The following is a 24,620-nucleotide window of genomic DNA, read 5'->3' as shown; positions in this document are numbered from 1 at the left end:
CCCTCATGTTAGACTAAAATAAAGGTCAAATAAATTCTATTAAATGTGATTAGGTCAAATGTTTTAGGTCAATAGACCGAAACCTGCCGGTACCCGTATGTTAGTTCTTACCTGCATTTGTTGGATTTATTTTGCTTTATCACCCTTCCCTGTCGTTTTGTACCAGTGGGCTAGTGCAACCCACAAGAAATCCCTGCCCTCAACAGCTCAGTGCCTCTTTCCCTCCATAAAGGAAGGGATCTGCCCTCACGCTCTCAGTCATTTCACCTTGTTTTTTTTTGTTCAGGTCTCGTCCCTGGTGCTGGACTCGGGCAACAGGGTACCGGTGTCGGTGGCGTAGGTAGGTGTCGATACCCTCTTCATTCATGCGAGCGCCCCATGAAAGTGTGCCTATGAGAACATTTTGCCGGGACCTTAACAGAAGGGACTCAAGCAATGTGTGGTTGCATTTCCTGGCGTGATGAAGTAGTGCGTAACTTCAGAAGCATGGGGCAAAGAAATTGATTTCTCAAATAATGATTAAGAAAGGCGGTCTGTAAAGGTGACTACACCTTTTCCATGTTATTTCTTCCTTACAAGGTGTTGGTGGTGTCCCCGGTGCTGGTGGTGTACCTGGTGTCGGTGGAGTACCTGGTGTCGGTGGTGTTCCTGGCGCCGGTGGTGTACCTGGCGCCGGTGGTGTCGGTGGTATTGGGGTGCAGCCAGGCTTATCTACAGGTAGTGATTACAGCATCTATGATTTTCCTTTGCTTGTCCAGGATCATGCAGTTGAGTTCCATGAATGGCTTGCCCAGAATGTTGTGCTATACAAAATATCTCACTTGGCATGCAAATGATACTAGATTGTGCTGGCTACTGTGACTTGCTTTTGGGCTTGCTTTACTTTTAATCATGAAAAGCTCTGTTTACCTGGCTGTTTTTCAGGTGCTGTGGTTCCACAATTAGGGGCAGGCGCAGGGGGTAAACCCGGAAAACTACCAGGTAGGTCAAAGGATCAATAGGAAAGGTTTTTAAAAGATAAATACGTTCTGAGCCCAAGTTTACTTAAAGCCTGTCTTAGTCAGTAACTGGAGATGTGCTTTACTCTGCAGGTGTTGGATTGCCTGGTGTGTATCCAGGTGGTGCTGGAACTGGTATGTTTTTGTGATATTTTGAAACCATTAATCGTCTACTGTGGTATCCCTACAAAATATCCCCACCAAAAATATCGCCGTACATATGGCCGTTTGTCTCGGCTTAGGCGATATTTTGGGGGGGGGGATAATTTGTGGGAGCGGGGATTGCGGGGGTGTCCCCTGCACACAATTTAAAATAATGCAGGGGTTGCGGGGGTGTCCCCCGCAGGGTCCATGGGTCAATATCGCCGTAACAATATGGCAATATTTTTGTATCTTGATATTTTTGTGGCGATATTAACACATGGAACCCTACTGTTAGATACACATTTACATGACTGTCTGCAAAAGTTACACAGAAACATGTTATAGAGAGATGGGTGTGTAGACTAGCCGTGCACTGATGAGCAGCCCACATCTTGGATCGCCCAGATACAAGAACACTGGCAGTCTCCATCTGCACAGAAGAGTTACAGAACCATGAACATTCTTAGTCTTCTCACGTGAACTCATGGAACGGATGGCGAATTGTCATTCTCTATGGACACAAAGAGGCCAAGCTCTTACACCCTCTCCAAAAGAAACAAGAAAAAGAGCTCTCTGCATTCTACCCTAGAAGCACAACAAAGTGCTTGTCATCCGTAGTTCACTGCCCTTACCAGCAGACTCAGAGTATGCCGCTCCGGGAAAAATGCCCGAGCTGTTAGCACTGGCCATTTTACTGGCTTTTTTCCCAGACCGGCTTATTCCAAATGAGGGCCAATGTTTGTGATGGCTGTTTTTTGTAGGTTGTTTGGATAGGTTTCAGACCTTCACGATAATCGAGGCCCCTATGTCTATGAAGTTTTATGGGGGGCGCAACCCCTGTAAGGAACTCGAGAGTGTGCAAGTTTGTATGTTCATGAGAGAGTGGACGGGCCATAGGTTCTCCTGTTTAATCGATACCAGGACGCTTTTGGGGTTAAAGAAAAGAAGGGGAGCGGGTCTAAAAGAGACTACACACTGCACAGGTTCTTGAGTTTACAGCATATTGCAGGGCCGCCCTCCCTTCCTCTCTGTGAGGATGCAGAGCGCACAGGCTACAGAGTGTAGCAATTTCGAGAGCACACATCTGGCATTGTCCGGAAGGAGAGAGGTGGCGGCTTGGGTGTTTGCACCTGGACGGGATTAGAATGTAGAGCGGTCATACGGGGCTTTTTCAGAGGATTCATTCCTCGTTTTTTGAGTCCTTGAAGAGTGCACAGTTTATTTTACTTGGAATAGAGTTGACAGTAAATAGATTTCTGCATGCGCGCGCGTGTGTGTACTTGGCGAGGGTTCAGGTGGTTGTTATGACGAAACGGTTACACGATGCATAGATTCCAGAGCGTACATGAAGGAGACACCAGTTCGTCTCTCAGAGGTTGGCGAATGCTCATGTCGCTGTGTTTGAACCGCTGGAGAGCCTGTAGGTTGCGTAAGCTTCAGCTCTTTTCATCGTTTCCTTTAAGCACTGGAATCTGCACTCTTTCCCGCCTTGATTTGCACAGGAATATCTTATTTAGCGACCTAGTGAAGTGTTCTCCTCGTCTCCTATAAACACAATACTTTTCAGTATTGTATTCCAACAATTGCATTTTATGAACCAAGTAGCTCCCACCTATGGCGTCTTGATTGCTCTATTGGCCTGTGTTGCAGGTGGCCGATACCCTGGTGGAGTAGGAGTGTTGCCGGGAGTCCCAACCGGAACTGGAGTCAAGCAGAAAGTGCCTGGTATGTTGCAGCAGTGGGTCGGACTGGAATATTGGGAAAGTGGACTGGAGTGGGACGGAAGCGGGTCAGTCTAGGCCAGATACAACCACGGCATTGTCCATGGACGCGTCCAGTGAGCGAGGAAAGGTGCATGGGGTGGCGGTAAAAGTTCAAAGGGAGGAATTAGACGGCATGATGGTCAGGAAGGTTGGAGGGTGGTGAATAGGGAGAGAGAAGGAGAGAGAGGAAGAGATGACAATGGAAGCATCTTGCTCAAGCCCTGTTTTCATTCCTGTGTCTTTGTCCAGGTGCAGGTGGCGCCTATGCTGGAATCCCAGGTAAGCCCCACTTTGAACATGAGCAATGTCTGTAACCAGTCTTTTAACTGCATCCTCAATATTGTACCAATATTGTACCTATGTCACTTGAGTATTCTGTAACAGCCCCTCGATGCCCGAGGGCAATTTGAGCGCTTTAAAAATGCAAATAAAATAAAATAAATACATTCCATTCTTCATCAAGCTGCTTTCTATAAAATATCAGCCCCACCCACCCAAAAGCAGAAGCACCCCCTTACCTCCTACATTAACAAGGCATTCGTCTTTCTAGAGGAGGTCGGGTGCAAGGGAATCACCCTTTCCTGGGACAGTGGTCGTGGCCTCTCACACTGCTAGTGCTTGCGCTTGTAGTAGCGTTGCTCTGGCGACTACATGCATGAGCCGATTGTGTTCTTTTGCAGTCATTGGGGAGCGGGGGTAGCGTTGCCTTTCACAGTGGTGTGGCAGGCATCAGAATACATGTTTTCTGTTTTTATTTTGCAGGCTATGGAGGTTTTGGAGGGCAGCGACCAGGAGTTCCATTGGGATACCCCATCAAAGCCCCCAAACTGCCAGGTAAGCCGCACGGTTATCGCCTGGCCTGTCTGTGTTTGGGATATGCATCATGCATATTACTTTCTGTTTATCACTACTTTAGTTAATATAGAGCCATGCATAAGCATGGCTCTATGTTAATTACTGTAGTGAAAAACAGAAAGTAATTCAGTTTTCTGAAAATAAAGCGTCAAGGATGTTCTTTCTTTAAAAGAAAACTAAGATGTTTTTTTCCCAGAAATCAGAAGCACCAATCTACAGAGCAATGCACATTTTGCAAAAAAGGGATTCACGTTTCACCAAAAAACATGATTTTTTGCCATATCTGAATTCAGCTGGATTTCAGGGTCAAGGGTCCAAGAAGTTACAGCTGCAGGTGAACTGAAACATACTGTATTTAATTATGCAAAATATACGGACCTGCCCGGAAAAGAAATCAGCAAAATGCAGCCTTGCCATTGTCTGTGCTGTCTGGCTTGGTCAACATCCTTTACACCTGGTACATAACACTGGTCATAGGGAAATAAGACGTGTTTGTCTTGGGTGCAAGGCAAGTTTGGGGCAACACAGGTTCGAATCCCGATCCTGCGCTTAGAAACCACTCGCTGGTATTGCACTCGCTCATTATAAATGATCAGTAAAACAAAATAAATAAATAAATAGGCAGCTAAGGCCCTACCAGAAGGTGCCATCAGATTGCTCCTCAAAGAGCAAATGTTGGTCATAACCTGGAGAGGGTTAATAGAGCCGAAGTGTCCACTTTTACTTGAGTGGAAGCAATGCTTTCATCTGCCTGATTTATAAGACCTACAACAGAACGAATCACTCAAGGAAGACCTATCTTCTGAGGGTGAGCTTTGAGGTGTGAGTGATAGAAGGTGAGTTGAGCAGTCAAGTACAGTAAGTGTTATTGTTTAAAAGCTAAAGGCTATAACACCGGTTATGCACAAAACCATATCAACCTATTGTGGAGTAGACCAACAACCCATTCTTGCTATTCTGCAACAGTATCATGGGCGTTTCCCGGCATTTGTTGCAGCATTATTATGGGGTCTTGGCCCTCATGTATTCCTCTATGCTCCCCCCACACCTTTTCCAACTCCCAAAATTAAAATATGTTTTACCGAAGTCCTGCACCCACCCTAAAATTGCTGTGTAAAAGTGGCGCAAAACGAGTTGGCCTCCTGGGATTTGTGCCAGTACTGGTATAGGAAGCCAATATTAAACTCCAGGGACACTAGCCAGGCATTAGATCCAGGTAAAAGTGCACAGTTATGCAGATCTGGAGAACAAGGTCAAACAGTCACTGTGATTCTAAGCGCAAGTATGTCAATGTCCGGCCTGAGTAAGTGCCACTCAAATCCTGATAAGCCATAGCTGGTGACCTCATGGCTAGGCCAAGCAGAAGAATCATAGGTGGCAAGATTGGGGAACATGGTAGAAGTGGGCATGCATCTTTTTTATTTCCTGACTTTGGCAGGTTTCTCTGTACCCTTTGTAAGGTGTTGGTATTCCCAAGTGATATGAATGTAAGATATGATATGGTAGGTTATTTATAAGCGCAGACCCGAGGATCGAACCTGTGGTGCTCTGTGCCGTCTTGCTTCCAAGGCGAGCACATTGCCCCTGACCTTTCCTCCCGAGATGGCAAGAGAACAGAATGTACTTGAATACCTGCACTGAGGCCACCAACTCAAACAGACTACCAAACATCCTGCAATATAGAAAAACAAGTCTGTTGCATGACAACCTCTGTCAAGTTAAAAAAGTTGTCCTAAAGTTGGGTGGCTGTTTGGCCCAGTGCTCATCTTTGCATGTCTTCTGATTCCCTGGAAGAGAACATTCTTTAAACTACTCCCGCTCCCGACAGATGTTAGTAGCACACTTGATAGTTGGATCCTTTCACCATTGGAGAGATCTCCAGACCATGGTCTACATAGTCTCCCATGCTCCAGCCCTATGCAGTCGAACCCTTCAATGCATACAAGCGGCACCAGGAAACGCTGGTATCCTCCAAGAGCCTAGTTAGTTTTCCTGCATGAAGGTGGGCCCGAGGACTTTCACCTATGCTGATATGGCATGGCCTGGCAGGCTACCTGTGCGCTTGTCTCGTTTTCATGATGTTGCAATGTTTGTCTTTTATGTGCATGCAATGGTGTTCATGATTATTAACATGTTCCACATTCCCCAGTCTTGTGTTTCTTTCTAAAGGCCGATAGATTGTACATGCATTCTGAAGTTTGTGTCCCTTTCCTTTCACTTTGGTAAGTGTTTTGTCTCTGCTTTCACTGTTAGCGTATAGCCACTACCCCCAGTATGGCTACCGAGGTTACAGGTTAACTAGCTACCCTGCTTTCCAGCGCTGGATGCCACACGGTGTGTTGCTCGCCTCTTTTAGCTTTTAGGCCGCATTGGGCTGGGGTAGTGCGCTCTGGTATTTGGGGAGAAAATGGCCGCTTTGCTTGCAAGCATAGCTTTGTCAAGAGCAGACACGCCTCCCTACTACATGATACACCCGCATGCACTCCCAGGAAAACACAGAGCTGGTTCCCAAGGCAAACACTTATAATCAGGGCTCAAGTCATGGGTACACGCAGGTGGACAGAGTGCCCCACTTTTTTCAGGAGTCCACCCACTTTTTCCAGAGGGCACCTTGATATGCTAATTTCTGGTGACGCCACATTTCGTATGTTAATAAGTCCCCCCACTTTTTTTAGGACTAGATCTCTGCTTTTAATGCACTCAGTGACATCAAATCACACAAATATGTATACCCATAAACATGCATGTGTGTGTGTGCACAAACCCACGCGCGTGCGCACAAACATACACAAGCATGCGCGCACCCATACTGTTTTCGGTTGGAGGTACGGGGCTCCTCCTGAAATTGTCAAACTTGGTTTAAGTCATAACAAAGGTGTGCTGGACATGCTCTTGGTTATCTTTGCAGTAGTAATCAATATCTTTTGTTAACACTTTCCTCTTGAAAGTGCACATGTAAATACAAGCATGCATGCAATTACACACACACACACATCCTTACATATTCCTGTGGAATATAAGACCCAGCATCGCTCAATTCACCAGTGAATCCTCTTGGGCTGAGGACATTTAGCCTCTGTTAGGCATCCATTCCCATCACTCTACTCCTTCTCTCAATTGTTTGCCTTCTATCCGTGTGCCCGTCTCCTTCTATCTCTCCATACTTCTCTGCCACATTCCCCTTTCACTGATCTTCTTCCTGCTGGCTTTGCTTCACATTGGTGCACACTCCCTGTCCTGCCATCACCTGTCAAGCTCATCACGATGCTAATGTTCCTCTGGGTCATCAGTGTAACAACCAGAAACCTATTGAGTTCTTGGCCATTCATCTTCTTTGGAAGAAGTATGTCTTGGGCTGCAGGAGCTGCCGAAGCTGAATTGTTTGCATATTTTGTAAAGTCATTAACTTGTGGGCCACCGTTTGACATGAGGCCCCTTATCAGCTTCCAAACAAACACAAACCACCCCTCGCTGCTCAAAGGTAAGCGCCCAATTTTTCCAATTACATTCATGATTAATTATTTATTTGGTTAGGCGGCATAATTTACACTGCTAAGAAAGCTGCCATAACAGTGGCAAACTGTGGGCATGAACCATTCATTAAAACGCTGTTCCACCTTTGCATGGACTAAGAACAAGAGGGCACCTGTTTGAATGGGCCTTTCCAGTGTGTAGACTGCAGCAGTGCAAACTCCATGAAACGCCATTCAAACATTGGAGCAAATGTACTCTCTCCTGCCCTTCTCCCCTGCACTGTCCCCTGGAAAGTGGCACAGTGTAGAGAAGTTTCTTATATGGGCCATGCAAACTGCGAGCCTACTGATTTCACATGAAGAATCATTTAATTTAGCAATACACTGACATGTGACTGTGCATTTACAGGGCTATGCAGCATTGTGATACCTACAGGATAAACCAGGCCAACCACTACAGAAATTGCAGAGCAATATTGCCCACCACGGATTGGTTATTCCTGTTATAATTTGAACCTCCATCCCCCCCAAAGCAATAAATAGCATGCCACTGCTTATCTGAATTCTGATTGGGTCCTGCAAAATACTATATTACTATTTGTATCCTTCTGAATGCATATTCCTTAAGTACAGTATTGCTGTTATGAAATGGCTGAAATGGAAGGCTCCTTATCTTAAAATCGACCTGAACATGTTGGTTTTCAGGTGCATTCATGTTTACTGTTATGAAGCAAGATGGCCAACTCCAGGCTGCGAGGGCCGAGTCCATGCCTGGTTTTCCAGATACCCCTCATTAATATTAATGAGATACATTTGCATGCAATGATTCTAAATGTATACACATTTGTCCTTATGAATATTAATGAGGAATATCCTGAAAACCCGTCAGGATTCCGGCCTTCGAAGCACAGAGTTGGACAACATTTTACAGCCAGAACTGAAAGCCATTTCATAATGAGCTTCGTAGAAGCAGACGACATTACGGGCAATGGGCAATAATGGGGCGTGGGCTAATGCAGTGTAGATATGTGCTATGGACATTGGAGGTGGGTGTTCCTGAGATGGAACAATACGTTTATGCAGTGGATGGAGAGTGGATGATCTAGGTGAAGTAGAGGTCACAAGGTTGAATGAGTAGGTGGTTTGTGGGTGATGCATGACATAAATGAACTGTGGATGTTGACAAGAACGGTGGAATTGAGCAGTGGGGTTCTGTAGACTGATTTATCAATCTCGAGTATGAGTGCACAATTTGGAGTCCTGAAATGTTTCGGTCTACCAATCCCAGCATAGACTTTGGTGAAACATCATGGGAGTTGTAGTTCAAAACATCTGGTGGTCCACAAAGCGAGTTCCCATGGTCTACAGAGTTGATAACTGATGGATAGTGGCCAATAAACATTGTGGAAGAACATTGGTCTATTTGGATGAATGGTATATAGCATATAAGAATAATTGCTGCTGGGGGAAAGCCTGCACAGTAAGAGATGAGTACAAATGAGAAGTTGCCTGGACAGGCAGCATAGAGTTTAGACGAAAACCAAACAGTGTGGAAGATTATTGAGTTGCATTAATAAGCACTAGATGTGTAGGACCTCGTGAATTACTTTTGAATAGCAGGTGTAAGGGGCAGAGTCCTATGAGCATGAGTGGGATACCTGAACAGAGAAAGGATGGGTGGATAGCTGAGATCAATGATAATTGAAGGGGCTGAGGAGTGGCTGGTGGAAATTGGCCTATGAAGATAAGTAATAGACACAAGGAATGCGTGGTTGAAGGGAAGGATGTAAGGTATAGTGTGATGATGAGCAGTGACAGGTGGGATGAGCATGGGATGGTGGGAATGAGCTATGCATGGTTCTATGAGGAGTAATTGATGGGGAGCGAGCAATGGGCGATAGGAGTGGGCAGCTGATGAAGGGTCAATGGTTGTAATCTGAGCAGTGAGCAATGTAGGATGAGAAGTATACAGTGGGGATATACACTGGAAATGCTGGTGGGTGGGGTTCGATGACTGTTGACGATTGTTTTGTAAGTAGTGAGAATAAGAAGCATGGATATGGTTGGGTTTCTTCGATGGTGGGTGCACGGGAATCAGCAGTGGACACAGGACAATAAACAGCGAAGGGTGGGCGAGAATGCAGGAACTAATGATGGACAGTAGGGGTGTTTGGTATACAGGCTGGGTTAACAGTAGTGGGGACCATCTAAGCGTATTTGGATATATTAGTGTCCCTTCAAGGATGAGACATATCTGTCAAGAAATTGTGGACTATAGAGAAGTCTAATAAATAGCTGGAATAAGAGGTCAACTGGGGGATACACAACCTATGGTAAGCAGGAACAGTGAAGAATATTAGTAGTGCACTGCGATAATGAGTAGCAGAATGAGTGGGGATGAGCAGTCAGTCATAGGCACGAGTGCCGTTTTGTGCAGTAATTGTTGAATAGTGGAGCTTAGTACTGGAAGGCAGGGATGTGAAATAGATAGGGGGGGCGAACAGTGTGCAATGTGATGGAACAATAGACTTTCTGTGTTGCACTTGCAAGCTGTTCACTCGCAGTGAATGGCAGGCATGAACAGTAGATATGGCAGGAGAGTACTAGATGGTGGCAATGGACAGTAGATGGTAGGGTTGCTCAGTAGATAATATGGGTTAGCATTAGGTGATCGGCAGGAACAGTAGCTAGTGCTGGTGAGTTATAGTAGATGGTAAGAATGCAGAGAAGACAGGGGTGATGAGCAATAGAAGGTGGTGCGCCTGAGCAACAGTTGGATTAAATTAACTGAAGATGACGAGGATGAGGAGTACATTACATGGGTGAACAGTGGATCGTGAGGATTAGAAGGACTGTGGTGAATGGACAGTGGATGGTGAGGATAAGAAGGACTGTGGTGAATGAACAGTGGATGGTGAGGATGCGGACTGTGGTGAATGGACAGTGGATGGTGAGGATGCGGACTGTGGTGAATGGACAGTGGATGGTGAGGATGAGGACTGTGGTGAATGGACAGTGGATGATGGGATTGAAGACTGGATACTTTGGATTGACGTTGATGGTCCTGGTAATGTATTGACTCTGGGGACGAGTAGCGTTTATATCACAGATTGCTAATCACGAGCACTGGATGCAGGTGGCTTCAATTGAATGGTGGATGGCGAGTATAATCAGCAGACAGTGGGGATACTGCTGGGCATGTTCCAGCATGATGGCCGATGGATGGCCAGTGTTAATACTGAAACATAAATACATAGTGTATAGGTGCAGTAGTAACAAGGGATTAGTAATCGAAAATAGGGTTTCAGTAGTGATGTAGGAATGATATCTGCACAATTATGTCAATCAGTACAGATTATTGGGGGTGGTTGCCGGGGCGAATACGTATGGTTGTGATTACATACATATGCTGGGGGTGAGTGGTGTCCAGTTGGTGTGACTTCTGAGAATATGGGGTATATATTGGGTGTGAGCCGTGAAGATCAGCCATTCGGCAGGTGTTTCCGTGCTGTGTAGCGCATGTATCCTCATGGATCGGAAACAGAACAGGGGAGGATTGATATTAACATGTGCAGCCTTTCTGATTATTGTTTGCTTTCCTGGCAGGTGGCTATGGACTCCCATACAGCACTGGCAAGATGCCTTATGGTATGTATGCATGTGCCATCTTCACGTGTAGATCTGCAGAAAGCTCCTCCATTCGCCTCTAAGCTACCCTACGTGTTGCCTTTTGGGAATTCATTTTGCCAGCTAGTGACATGTAGTCCTTTCTGTTTTCACCACTGTATATTCAACTTAAAAAACTGTCAAAAAATCGCAACAGTGAAAAATAGTCATTGTAGGGGTCTCCAGCGCAGCCAGAGTCAGCAATTCTCGATAGTATTGTGTTACATGTTGGGTGGTCATTCTTTCGACATGGATATACAGTGGTTCCTGGGCATGGATCTTATTTGCAAGCATCCCTAGAGAAGGGGTAAAGGCGAGCAGTCAAGAGTGGAAAGAAAGGAGCCGCAACCAGGAATTCATGGATTTGGGGGACAGGATGCACTATTCACAGGGAGAAGTTTAAATTAGGGAAATGGGTCTACTGAGAAAGCCAAGTCTGGATTATGTTGCAGCCACAAAGGAAGCTGCACTCCAGGAGCACTATGTGGTGAGGTTGTGACCTTGTCTGAGGATGCATTCACACTTTGTGTCCACTAAGAGCAGATTTATTCTGGTGGTTTCAGGGTACGGTCCTGGTGGAATCGGTGGTGGAGCGGGAGCCGGTGGGAAGGCAGGATATCCCACTGGGACAGGTAGGATCCTTCTCTTTATTTTCATTGTCTGATTTCACTTGCTGGAGTATTCTTTCCCTTCAAAAAGTATTTTTTTCATGGGCCTTATCCGTCGAGTACATGGTTCTAATTGAAAGTCTGTGTGACTTGTTATCGTTCCTTTAATAAGGGAACATTGATCAGCACTTGAGGGGGTATTCTCTTTGTGGAGTTTAAAGGCCTACTAGATAGGACATGCTGGACATGCTTTATGCATGCCTTGACTTGCTCCTTAGCACCTGGGAGCTCAGGCATTCCTCTGACCCCTTAGTACTTAATGGAGGGAGCAATTACAGCCTTGGCAGATACTGCTGTCCTGCATGGAAGATACCAAATTCACCTCAAGGTCTGCATCCATTTCATGGCACGTCTGCTCGATATTTAGGAGTGTGTTGGCACAGGGGCCTACTAAATCCCCTAGCCAGGAAAGCAGCTCAAGTTCCAACCATCCTTTGATCTGAGCACCTATGACTTATTCATGGGACATTTGAAGGGGACTGCCACTTAAAAAGCACACCAACCATCCTCAGTGGATTAAACTGCAGTCAGACACCATCTTCCTGCTATGCTAACCAATAATGTTGAGATTTATTTACTTTAATCAAAGCAAACGATTAATGACAATATTCCAAGACTGGTTCCTCTCCGTGAACACAGGGTCTGGAGCTACTCGAGTATGGAGATATAAATACGGATTGTTTCACAAGCAAACATCCATTCATGGTCTAGCGTTCTTGGTAAGTTCCCTGTATCCCAATAAAAGCTGCCATGAGTCATCAGCATCCATTCGGGGAAACAAAAGGCCTCAATGGATCTTGTTTGCGTTCCGCGGTGAACGTGAATAAGGTGGGGAGGTATGTTCTGGAGCCCAAGACACCTGGAGACCACAGGAGATGACATACGGAGCAGATGGAATAAGGGTGGGTTGAAGCAGTGTGCAGGGAGTACAACTACTTCAGGAGTGAAGCACAGAATGAGAGCATGGCTCCCGTTAAGAAGCAGTCACTGCGTGTCCTTCTGGGCAGGGTTGCAGAGATGCACTGGCACACTCACACCTATACGCCCATTGGCCTGTGAGTCATGCCATCGCATTGCGCCGGTGCCACAACTGGAACACTTTCTTTGCTATGACGCTTGCACCCATATTCTGAACATGGCTTCAGCAGTCCTCAAGCTGGCAGATGTGACACAATGGCAGAAGGCAGCACAAGCAGAAATTATCTAGCCAGGAAGATTTCAAGAAGAATAAAACACTTGCCATTACAGGGAACAAAATTTAAATATAGCCTACCGGCAAAACAGGCTCCCTCACACATACCTCACGAAGGTCTAGCATTGAAGTATTTCTTCCCTCAACTAAAACAAAAACTTGTCGAAGTCATCAGAGAGACCACTGCTGCTGCAGCTACTCAATCCTTTCCTCTCTGCAAGCTGACGAGGGGGATTTGTAATTAGGGGCTTCCTTGCAACCAGGCCCTTCTATGGAGGATTGTGAGGGAAAGAGCAGTGTCAATGCTAATGATCTAAGCAGGTGAGGCCATACGCCTGGGGAGGGGACCCTCATTCCAACAGTAACCCAGATGCTTTTTAGCCACAGGCGTGGACCGCAGGTAGATTCATTTGCCACATATCAAGCCTAGAAACACTTGTGTACAGGAGGGGAATAGTGTTAAATTATTAGGAGGTAGGGTTGGGGTGGAATACCCCAAAAGAAAAAGAAAAATTCAATTTGTTATTCGGAAAAACAAATCAGCAAAAAACCCATCGAAAAAAATGACCGGCAATAAATAAACATAGCACCGAGGAAATACATTGCACTAGCTTTACAGTACAAATATTAGGCTTTCTGATAGATTTTGATATGTGTTCAAACATATATATGTGTGCAAGTAAGAAACAGTTTACTCAATAGGCAGTATGAGTCCTTTATGCCTGTGTACAATGTATCTGTGAATGTACAGAGGACAGCATCCTGTGAACAGAGGATAGCACACAGGCAACATGCTGGTCTTGAAAGCAAGACCATGCAGAGCAACAGAGGTTTGAATTGCGGATCTGTTCAGAGCAACAGAGGTTCGAATACCGGATTCAAGCTTAGAAACTGAACTCAGGTATGGCAATAGGCGCATTATAAAAAAACAATGAAATAAATCTGAGTTTGGTATAATGTTGACCACCGTCGGGGATGATTCTGTTGAGTTTTGCAGTCCACATGCCTACAGGTAGCAGCATGCCCAGTGCACTGTCCTTCTCTATTGCCCACTCTCGGTCACCACATCTCCTCTATCTCCTCCAGGTGTTGGCGCTCAGGCCGCAGCGTTGAAGGCAGCATATAAAGCAGCAAAATATGGTGAGTCTTTGACCCCCACCTCGGAATGCTATGGCTACCTCCATTCTTCACTAACTCCTTGTTCCTCTCTTGATGGGCAAAATAACTGGCTTCCATTGAAAGTAGGGGTTCCTTACAGTGAGCGAAGACTCTGCCGACGAATGCATTAGAGGACGCCTCGCTTGATTCTACTCTTCTTTGTGGTGATTGGAGGCTGTAGTTGTTGTGGTGATTGGAGTCTGAGCTAGCCTTTTCAGTCATTTTGTCTAATATGAAATGCCTAATTATTTGCACTCCAAACTTTGAAAAGTACTTTTTACCCAAAGTCAATATGTGTGAAGCACAATATGCCAAAAAGACAACCATAGCTAAAAGCTCAAATGAAAATAAACAAAATAAAAGAGGCTGGGGTGAGAGGAAGAGCAAAAGGGTTATTGTAAGGAGTAGATTAGCCTAAGGAAAAGAAAATGTGCATGCAAAATTAAAATAAACCAGGATAAAAGCCTAGAAGTAGCGATATCATTAGTGGAAGAAACAAATAATGGGTGGAAAGGGGGAGTAAAGGGTGAGGGAGAAGAATCAAGAGAAAGCCAGGGAAAGAAGGGCTTCCAATCCAAACAATGCAATAAGCAGGGAGACATTAAAAGAAGGAATGCAAAGAGCAAAAGATTGGCGATAAAATATATACACAAGGAAGTCAGTTTAATGGTATGAGCCAAAATTAGGCATCAACACTTTTGTATCCTGCAGAGTCTGGCCTTTCCTGCTGCTGCTCCCATAATTCTTTGCAGGATACCACAAATTTCACGGCCCAAATAGACTCCTAGGTTGAAGCTAGAGTTGGGCAGAAGAATGGAGTTGGGTAGGAATGGCTTGGAGAATGAAAGTTGGATGAAGGGAACTGGATAATCTTGTATTGGTGAAGTTGAGCCCTTTGCAGGGAAGGGCACGGCCATCCATTATCTGATGTGGGAGGACAGTCCATTCATCATGTAGGCTATAAGTGTGTCTGTGAGGGAGACAACAAAATATGGATGTCATCCTCACAAAGGTAGGACTAGATACCAATATTTTATATGGGAGTTAGGTTTTGAACAGGGGTAATCCTTGGAGGTCTAGAGGATAAAGTTTTCGGACGGCATTAGCCGTTAGGTGCGCTCAGAACTAGAGGAATAACCGCGCACAGAAAGAGATCAGCCAACATGGTAAGATGTGGACCTAGAGAATCACCCTCTGGAGTCTTTTACAGTATAGAAGGTGCCACAGCCATTGAGAAGGATGAAACCCGGGGGTAGATGATTGGGTTTGAGGGTAATGTTATGTAATGAATTTGAACACATGGGTGAGAGTAGTTTGTGCGGCATGAACTCAGTCAATTTTTCTGAGACCACAAGGACATATCATCTTTGGTGGATATTCTGGTGGCGTTCTATGTCTATGTGATATTCTTCCTCGGGCTGATATTTTGGAGTAGGCAGGAGTCGACCAAGGTCTATCACGGGGAGGTCACATTTCTTGGATGGTCAGACTCTTCATTGGCTGATCAATTTTCTATCTAATTTAGTGGCTTTTCGATTCAATTGTGCTCTATCCGATAGCACATGTATTTAAGTAGTGCAACGAGTCTCCGTGGGTCTGGTCCTGGAATGCTATTGGAGTCTACATTGCTCTGTCGTCTTGGCCTGACTCATCAGAAGGGATTGGAGGCTTTGCTGATCTTTCATGTTGTGATGCTACTGCAGAGTCTATGCTGCCACATGATCCTGGTCTGACATCTCTGCATGACTTGACATCTACAATAGTCATAATTGCTGAGAATGAATATTCAGAGATGCCAATAGTCTACTTTGGACTTGGCTGATATTGTATTGCCCTCGTTTTGGAAAGAATTGAACATGTATGATAACTGCATATGTAACATTATTTTTTAACTGTTACCTCTCTATTCAGGAGCTGGTGCTGGAGGCGTACCCGGTGCCGGTGGTGTACCAGGGGCTGGTGGCGTTCCAGGATTATATCCAGGGGTTGGAGGTGTACCTGGTGCTGGTGGCGTGCCTGGGGCTGGTGGTGTGCCAGGAGTTGGTGGTGTGCCAGGAGCTGGAGGCGTGCCTGGTGCCGGAGGTGTGCCAGGTGCAGGTAAAGTAGCTGCCAATCCTGTTTTTTATCCCTGAGTGCACTCAAGATTAAGAGAAAATTGGATTCTCGCTTCAAAACTGTGATATATACTTTCGGTGTGATTTTCCCCAACTCTTAACGCCATGTCCAAATCCTTTTTTGCCTTATGCCCTATTCAATAAAAGAAAGTCCTGGATATAATATATGGTAGATAGAATACATTGTCAATTAATGAGCACAGCCTCTTGCCATCAATGTGGGTCGGGCTCAGAGTGTTGTTCACATTTTCTCCGGAGGACGCAGAACTTAAAAACAATTAAAATCCTTCAAGGGCATTCTTAAAGTCAACAGTTACGAGGGATTCAGCATGTCGTCTCCTAAAACTGACCCACTTCACAATTATCTTAACCAGTGCCTTCCCCTTCACAGCAAGGACAAATGTGTGTCTTTTGAATCAATCTATATCGCTGTGGCACCCAATCGCCAGTGAAAGATGCAAGTAAGAAGCATGCCAGTCTCTAATGGAAGAAAGTGTATGAGAAGAGATGAGATTATTGCTCAGAGACAGAATTCAAGAATAAGGCTGGCGCTGCCGCCTTCTAGCACAGGGCCCGTGGATAGCCTCTTGCCTAACCTTTGTTAATCCCTACAGCTTTCCTGAAAGCCCCTTTTTGTATTCTAGGAATTCCTCAAGTTGGAGCACAACCAGGAGCCAAACCACCCAAGTATGGTATGTTAAAAAGAAGAACACATGTGTGTGACATGAACGAGGGCACGACCATTGTCAGTAGCAAGATCACAGGTCAATGTGAGGCAATGACTCCTGATGGGTCAATGTGGGGAGAGGGGAGGGCTCTGTATCAGCCAGTTCCCTCCTGCAGTCTGTGGTGGAAGGATTGGTGCATGGGTCAATGTTGCATGTCTGAGTGCATTCCCTGCGGATTCCTTCACTGGGTATCTGTAGGTTGACCCACCATGTTGGTCAGTGGTGGAAATGGGAAAAATGTGGTGCGGGATCCAACAAGGGCCGCAGTGGGGGAGGAGTTTAGGGGGGGGTTGGTGCTGAGGGGGCGTGGTCTAGAGGGGGCGGGGCTGGTAGTGGACATCCGAACAAATTAATCTTTGGGCCTAATTCACAGAGCGTTTCCCACGGGGGTTTTGACATTATAAAAAGCTTCTGTGAATTTGGTTCTGGAATACTTTAAAAAAAAAAAATGAAAAAGAAAAAAAAACGCCGGCTTTGGCACTGGTGTGTAATGCACAACGCTTGCTACATATACAACTGATTCAGTTGGACATGTAGCGAGGATTGCGCATTACACACATGTAGTGAGCATTGTTCATTACACACCAGTGCCAAAGGCTTGGCCTTAGGCGTCTGACTCTTGCCGAATTCCGAGATCCAGCTACATATCTGGTGCCGGATTTCGGATCCTCCGAGAGCCGGCCCAATGACCAGCGCTGATGTTTTTTGAATGTCGTGTGGGAGATTTCTGTAGTTAATTCATTCAGGTAATAAGACCACCGATTTTTAGAGGCGGGTGGATATAGGAGAGAATTTAGCAGTTCACAGCATCCTTCCCTGAACGTTCTGGTTGGGAACGTGTGACGAAGAAGACCTGAGGAAACAAAGGCTAAAGACGCAGCCCTTTAGCTATGAATATTGTTGATGTGACGATTGAGTTTTGACACTTGTAGGTGCTCGACAGTGTGACTAGGGACAACTGAGAGAGGATCAAGACCAGAGGCGTAGACAGGGTACGGCCTGAGCGGGCAAGGCCCACCCAAAATCTGAAAATGCCCACTCAGCAGCGCTGTGCGGGCATTTGCAGCTGTTAATGTCACTGGATTGGGCCCAACTACATTAGTTTAAGGCCCTACTTGTTAGACAATCCTGGCTACGGTTCTGATCAAGACTAGGAAGAATGCATAAACCCAGAAGCATTGTGCACCTCGAGGTCGACAGACCTGCTGGGTGTGATGCATTCATCCGGTAACATCCCACGCGCACTTGCAGGGACATAGGAAGACATCCCGAGTTTGCCAGTATCCTGGCGGTAAATCCACCAGAATACCGGCAAACACACCTACCGTTACAGGTGCCCAATATCACAGAGTTAGGGGACATTTCAGGTGCCAGTAACAGCGGTCCTTCACCATTCCATGGAGTCCCAGAGGACTTGGAGGGGTTTGCCGGTAATTGCCGAGGTGCCAGTTAAACCGCCTGATTTTTTGCCGGTGGGGGCCTGATTTACCACCAGCTCTTGGCTGGAGATAGATCAGTAAATCGCCACTGGTAAACTTGTACTCTACTGCACCAGAAAATTGCTGGTAGATGGAAATACCAGCACTTTTTTTCTGTGCTGTCAGCGTCGGAATGAGGCCCATAGTCTTGTTAGGCTTCCCAGCACTAGGCAGAGGCAGTTGTGAAGCTGGTATTAAAAGTACAAGAGTTGCCACCTGATGCAAAGCTTTATCATTTAGGTTTATAAGCAGAGTGGAGCATCTGCCAGTGTGCAGGAGCCCAAATAGACTGACAGGCATCTAGAATAATTTACACATGTGCAAAGTACCTACCGGTCAAAGAGGGGGCATTTCTCAGACGCAACTGCAGTCCAATACTGGTATGCAAGGGCTCTAAAAATAATCATTTTACAAAAATCCCATTGTGGATCATTCTTGGGAAATCCAGTACAGTTTCCAACATAACCCGAATATGCCACTAAATCGATTCGCCTTCGAAGCTTGGAAGTAGGGGGGCGACATTGGGTTTTGGAGGTGAGGACTTGTACTCCTTTTTCAGGTAACCAAGAAGAGACACCCTGGACCGTCGGTGCACGGTTGAAGTCCTTGGGCCTTGTTGCCTGGCTTCCAGGGCTCTAGGACAGTGTGGCCGGGGCGGTTCCAGGATAGCAGTGAGCTTGTATTAGTATTGGCTTAAACCCTTGCATGGAGGGGTATCACAAGTTTTAAAATGGGGGTGGAGGGGGATCTTCCAAAATCATACTGGTATTTGTATTTGCATTTATTAAGTTTATATAGCGCTTTACACCAAAGCGCTGCACATTTTACTGGTGATGCTCTTACCTAAGAAGAAGAAAAAGGTTTGGTGAAGTGGAAGAGAGTAGGGGTTGAGACCCTTTGGGAGCACTACCCACCGCCATCCAGGCTCCATGTGTGAAAGACAGCTGAGTGCATAAAGCAAAAGTACAAATATCCAGGGCACACCTCAATGTCATATCAGAAATTAGAGGTATCAAACATGTCTAGGTGTGTACATGTACTAATAACACACCTGCACGCACTCCTAATCAGAAAGACGTGTGGACCGTTCCAAGTTTCAGAACACAACTGAACATGACTGAGGTCGTGCATGGCTCTGCACTTTATTGCATTCAAGTCAATAATTTAGAAATTGCCTATAAAGTTGAGGGTGACACTGGAAATTGTAATTGGTTATATATAACGAGCTAAATACCCAGAGGTTTCTAAGCGCAGACCAGGGGATCGAACCTGCGTCTTGCTTCCAAGGCGAGCGCATTGCCCCTGAGCTATCCTCCTGACCCTAACAAAGCAGGTGATCAGTAGCTCTCACTGAGCCTTAATTCTATTACTAGCATTCCAGTATCCAGCTGTTATCAGTCATAGAGTGGTGATATAGGCTTTAGACCAGTGACTAAAATACATTGAGAGCACTTGTGAACATTTTGTATCCATTCTATTCTCCCTGGGGAATTAATAGTCACTGTTGGCATTCTCTTCCATAGGCTACCTTTCCCTAGAATTACCCTGAGCATTCTCTCCATCAGATTCCCAAGCTCCCGCTTCACACCCAGTATTTCATCTAACCGGCTCATTCTTTACAAGGTTACACTGCAACATCCCCTTCCTCTGGTTCACCATTCTGCATACCCTCTGCCAGGTTACCGTACCTGGAGTCCAAGGCCTCGTGTTACCTTCTGCATACTTCCCGTCAGGCCACCATTCCTGGAGTCACCTTCTCAATACTGTCCCTAAGGCTCCCAGGCCTAGTGTTACATTCTGCATACTCCTCGTCAGGCCACCATGCCTGGAGTCACCTTCTCTATACTGTCCCTAAGGCTCCCAGTTCTAGTGTTACATTCTGCATACTCCCTGTCAGGCCACCATGCCTGGAATCACCTTCTGAATACTGTCCCCAAGGCTCCCAGGCTTAGTGCCACATTCTGCATAGTCTCCGTCAGGCTACCATGCCTGGAGTCACCTTCTGAATACTGTCCCCAAGGCTCACAGGCCTAGTGTCACATTTTGCATACTCTCAATCTGTCTACCATGTCTAGAGTCACCTTCTGGATCCTATCTCTAAGCCTCCTGTGCCTAGTGTCGCATTCTGCCTGCTCTCTATCCATCTACCATGCCTGGAGTCACCTTCTGAATACTGTCCCTGAGGCACCCGTGCCTAGTGTCACATTTTGCATACTCTCTGGCAGGCTACCATGCCTAGAGTCACCTTCTGGATCCTATTTCTAAGGCTCCGGTGCCTAGTGTCACATTCTACGTACTCTCTGTCAAGCTACCATGCCAAGAGTCACTTTTGGAACACTATCACTTGGGCGCCCATCCCTGGAATTACCTTCTTCATGCTGTCCTTCAGGATCACATATCTAGAGTCACCTTCTACATATTGTCCCTCTGGCTCTCACCCTTAGAGTCACTTTCACACTCTGACTCGGACTCACATCCCCAAGGCTACATTCTGCATACTCTCCCTCAGGGTCCCAGCCCTAGAATCGACTTCTGAATTCTATCCATCAGCCCAGCATTCCTATGGCAACCTTCTTCAACTCTTTCTCAGGATCCCATCCCAAGAGTCACTTTTCTTACTCTCCCCCAACAATCCACCTTCTGAATACACTTCCATCAGGCTACAATCTGTAAAGTTACCTTTCAGAATCTCCTCCAGGGTTACATACCTTGACTCACCTTTTGCATGCTCTCCTTCAGACGCTCACCCCTAGAGCGCCTTTCAAAATTCTCCTACAAGGTCCCATCCATAGAGGTACCTTCTGCATTCTCTGCCTCAGGCCCCCATTCCTTTGACCACCTTCTTCAAACTCCCCCTCAGGTTCCTATCCGCAGAGCCACCTTTCCTACTCTCCCTCACCAAGCCCTAGAGTCACCTTCTGCCTACTCTCCCTCAGGCTTCCACCTTTCAGGTCACCTTTCACACTCCTTCTGGCTCTCATCCCTAGGGTACCTATAGACATACTCTCCCACAAGATCCAGATCACTGGAGTCACATTATGTGTACCCTCCCTCAGATTATCATCCCTAGAGTCACTTTCCACACACTCTCTCTCAGGCATAGATCCCTACTATCACTTTCACACTCTGCTCCCGGATCCTATGCATAGGGTCACCTCCTGCAGTCTCTCTACCAGTCTCCCATTCCTGTGTCATCTTCTCCAAACTCTGCCTCAAGTTTCCATCCCTAAACTCACCTTTCTTACTCTCCCTCACCAATACCTATAGTTGGCTTCTCCAAATTCTTCTTCAGGCTCCCACCCATAGAGCCACGTTATGCTTTTTCTCCCTCAGGCTCCCATCCACTGAGTCACCTTCTGCATTCTCTCCATCAGTTTCCCAACCCTAGGTCCCCCTTGCACATACTGTCATTCCAGTTCCCCATCAATAGAGGGTAGTATAGCTCAGAGGCAACGCGCTCGTCTTGGAAGCAAGACAACACAAAGCAACACAGGTTTGAATCCCATGTCTTTACTGTGTTATAAAAAAAAAAAACAATTAGAGTCACCACCTGCATGTTCTCCGATTCCATCCCCAGAGTCACCTTCCGCAGACTATCCCTCAGGAAGTCATCTCTAAAGTCACATGTTCCTCAGTTTTGTCAATTCCTAGAGTAATCTTCCACTCTCTCTCCCCTGGGACCCCCATCCCTAGAGTAAACTTACTTATTGCCACCATCAGACTTATTCAATTTTGTGATCTGAGCTGAGTTCAGTACATGATGTGGAGTATGTACTCACCTGATAACATTACTTTATTTTATTTAAAGGTGTACCAGGTGTTGGAGGAGTTCCAGGTGTTGGAGGAGTTCCAGGTGCTGGAGGAGCTGGCGGCGTTGGGCGTGTACCAGGTGTTGGAGGTGTTCAACAACGTAAGTAGACCCTGCATTGTTATTAGGTCAGTACTATGTGGTACATCACCAAAGTCTTGGCTCTCTGCCACTGAACCAAGTATCAAACACCATTCAGTTTGGTCAAGTAAGACTGAATCCCCTGTCTACAACTCCACAGGCCCAGAGTCCCGAAATATTCAGAATGTTTGTGAAGCAGAGAAGTTGGGTTCGCAGGGATGCTCAGGTCATCCAGGGGAATAGGATAACCTACACATTTTGGGGGAACCGGCAGAACAGCTATACAGGGCAGCTGATGGCAAACTCCATGCATCCTAGATGAATATGTAGTCCAGCATTAATGTACACATTGACTACCACAATACGTGTACTTCGAGTGTGACAGCGAACATGGGATTTTGCTTTTAATCATAATGTCAAATAACCAAACTGTTTCATTGAAAGGTTAATTAGGGATTCAATTATTCTTAAATAATGGGAATGAGAATCCCTAGTATGTTGGCTGTGTGCCCTATGCAAGCGGAAGGTTTACTTTACACAGATGTGCAATGTGAAAAACCTAGTGGAATGAATCCATGTTCTGCCAATTGTTATTGAAACGGATATTAGTTTGAGCCAAATACAACATGGGAAAGAAAGAAGAAAGAAAAAGAAAATTGCAGTCTCCAAGCTGGGCTAGCACAGCTGTTTATTCAAAATGATGGCCTGTATACAGCTAGAATTATTAATTCACTGTGCTCTCTGACTGGCATTTCTGTCTAAATCAAACATTCCCTTTATACTTAACACTCGCGCCACAGCTGTGTGCCTGTCTAAGAATATTGTGCGGCACAACTGCAATGTTGGTTTCAGTGTCAAAAATACAGATGTTGGCTGGATCAATGCATCTTTTGTGGAGAACTGCACTTCACTGAGGGGTCGAGACACCCTACTTCGGATCTATGTATAGCCCTAAAATGTCGAATTTATTTTTTCTTTGAACACATTTCACCACATATATTTTTGGGGGAGACCCCCTAAACCCCCTCCCACACATTTATTATTACCTTAACCCATCCCCCACATATATATGCGATAAAAGCCGGCTTTAAAAAAATCGATATTTTGGGCTTCGTAGTGATGGTCTGAGCAGTAATGGGTTGACCCCTACTTCCTCATCATACTCACAAAACAAAACTATCTGAGATGATAAAGGGGGTTGTGGGGTGCCTGAAAAACGATGCATTTTCTGGGTGACATCTTACATATGCAAAGGGAACCAGGTTTAAAATGTTATTTAATGTGTACATCATTTGCATCCAAAGATGTCCTTTAGCAGGTCAAGGCTGGTCACCATTTTTGGAGATCCCATGGAGAGAGCTTGTAACCTGCAACACATTACTCAATCAGAATGCTATCTTTCCTTCTGAATGTTTTGCATACATATGCAGATGCAAGGGACGCTTAGAAAAGGGAATGATGTACATGCTTGTTTATATCTGGAAAAATATACCAAACGTGTGGAGAGAGACCCACAGGGGTTGCAGAGAGATGGAATGATCAGTAGGATGCACAAGAGGGACAGATCACACCCATTGGCATTGTATGTAAAACATCTGGAGAGGTTTGACTACGTAGAGATTTACGCATAGCTGGAAATCCCCATATTGCCAGATTCGACTCCTTAATAGAAACACTCCTCGTCTTTGGGTGGAAGGATTCCAGTCTCAAGGATTGACCCTGCATTTCAGCAATTCATCCAGATTCCTCACACCTGCTACTTACTATAGCACTCATATATGCCAGGAAGAATGTATGAGAACAGTGCAACCCTCGCCTTATTGATGGACATCATGCATTTACTCAGTTGTAACTAATGCCTTTTTAAATCCTTTCCTCGTAGCTGGATTTGGCGTGGGTGGACTACCAGCAGGAGGTTTGTGGCACTTTTTTTGTTAATCTCATACCTCTCTCGCGAGCAAGAATGCAATCACAGACTTAGAACAATTGTAAACATTTGACTGATTACACCTGTCCCTGTTTCCTGAGCCCCATCCATGCCAACATGATCTGGTGGTGGCAGCGCACGCACTTGCTGTGTTTACCATCTAGGTCTATGTCTATGCCTGGTGCACAGTCCCCTACACATGGGTGTTCACAAAGGGACCATGGAGTTAGAAACTGCTATGCAGATTGACCGCATATGAATGAAATCCACTTTTAGAGCCACAACACCTCACTTACTTCCCTTGAAAGTTTAGGCTTCCCTTCTGTCATATGTGGTTCTGGTCATGCCAAATGAACAGAGAGATCTCCCATGCCTACTCAGCCTTTTGCTTAAACGTAGGTTTGCCTGTATTATTGCTCCATAGCAACGTGGGTATGCCAACTAAATAAAGTCCTTGTAGTTTTGCTTTGTAGCCAACACACGAGCATTGCATTTAATTTGCATAGCCACAATGCATTGTTCTGTGGTTTTGAACTAGAGACGAACATCCAGCTATAGGTACTAAGT

The 24,620-nt window shown here is 45.7% G+C and overlaps 1 protein-coding gene across 13 annotated transcripts in view; it reads left to right on the top strand.

The window, feature by feature from the left end:
• The window catches only part of ELN (elastin), a 187,185-nt gene that overhangs the window by 106,550 nt on the left and 56,015 nt on the right, over nt 1-24,620 (top strand). For 11 of the 13 annotated variants that reach the window (XM_069614808.1, XM_069614810.1, XM_069614817.1 and 8 more), the window contains exons 8-22: nt 287-340; nt 580-717; nt 925-981; nt 1,092-1,133; nt 2,793-2,867; nt 3,155-3,184; nt 3,668-3,739; nt 6,014-6,094; nt 10,840-10,881; nt 11,463-11,531; nt 13,846-13,899; nt 15,829-16,014; nt 16,676-16,723; nt 22,046-22,147; nt 24,009-24,041. In XM_069614808.1, the coding sequence (XP_069470909.1) occupies nt 287-340; nt 580-717; nt 925-981; nt 1,092-1,133; nt 2,793-2,867; nt 3,155-3,184; nt 3,668-3,739; nt 6,014-6,094; nt 10,840-10,881; nt 11,463-11,531; nt 13,846-13,899; nt 15,829-16,014; nt 16,676-16,723; nt 22,046-22,147; nt 24,009-24,041 (1,083 nt within the window). The remainder of the gene's footprint in view (nt 1-286; nt 341-579; nt 718-924; nt 982-1,091; nt 1,134-2,792; nt 2,868-3,154; nt 3,185-3,667; nt 3,740-6,013; nt 6,095-10,839; nt 10,882-11,462; nt 11,532-13,845; nt 13,900-15,828; nt 16,015-16,675; nt 16,724-22,045; nt 22,148-24,008; nt 24,042-24,620) is intronic. The other 2 variants (XM_069614818.1, XM_069614814.1) reach the window with 1 other exon arrangement.

The sequence above is a fragment of the Ambystoma mexicanum genome, chromosome 9, assembly GCF_040938575.1.
Source record: "Ambystoma mexicanum isolate Mex_15411 chromosome 9, UKY_AmexF1_1, whole genome shotgun sequence".
In the NCBI taxonomy this organism is placed as follows: Eukaryota; Metazoa; Chordata; class Amphibia; order Caudata; family Ambystomatidae; genus Ambystoma; species Ambystoma mexicanum.
Note: the sequence above shows the minus strand (reverse complement) of the source record. Positions and strands in the feature narration are given on the sequence as shown.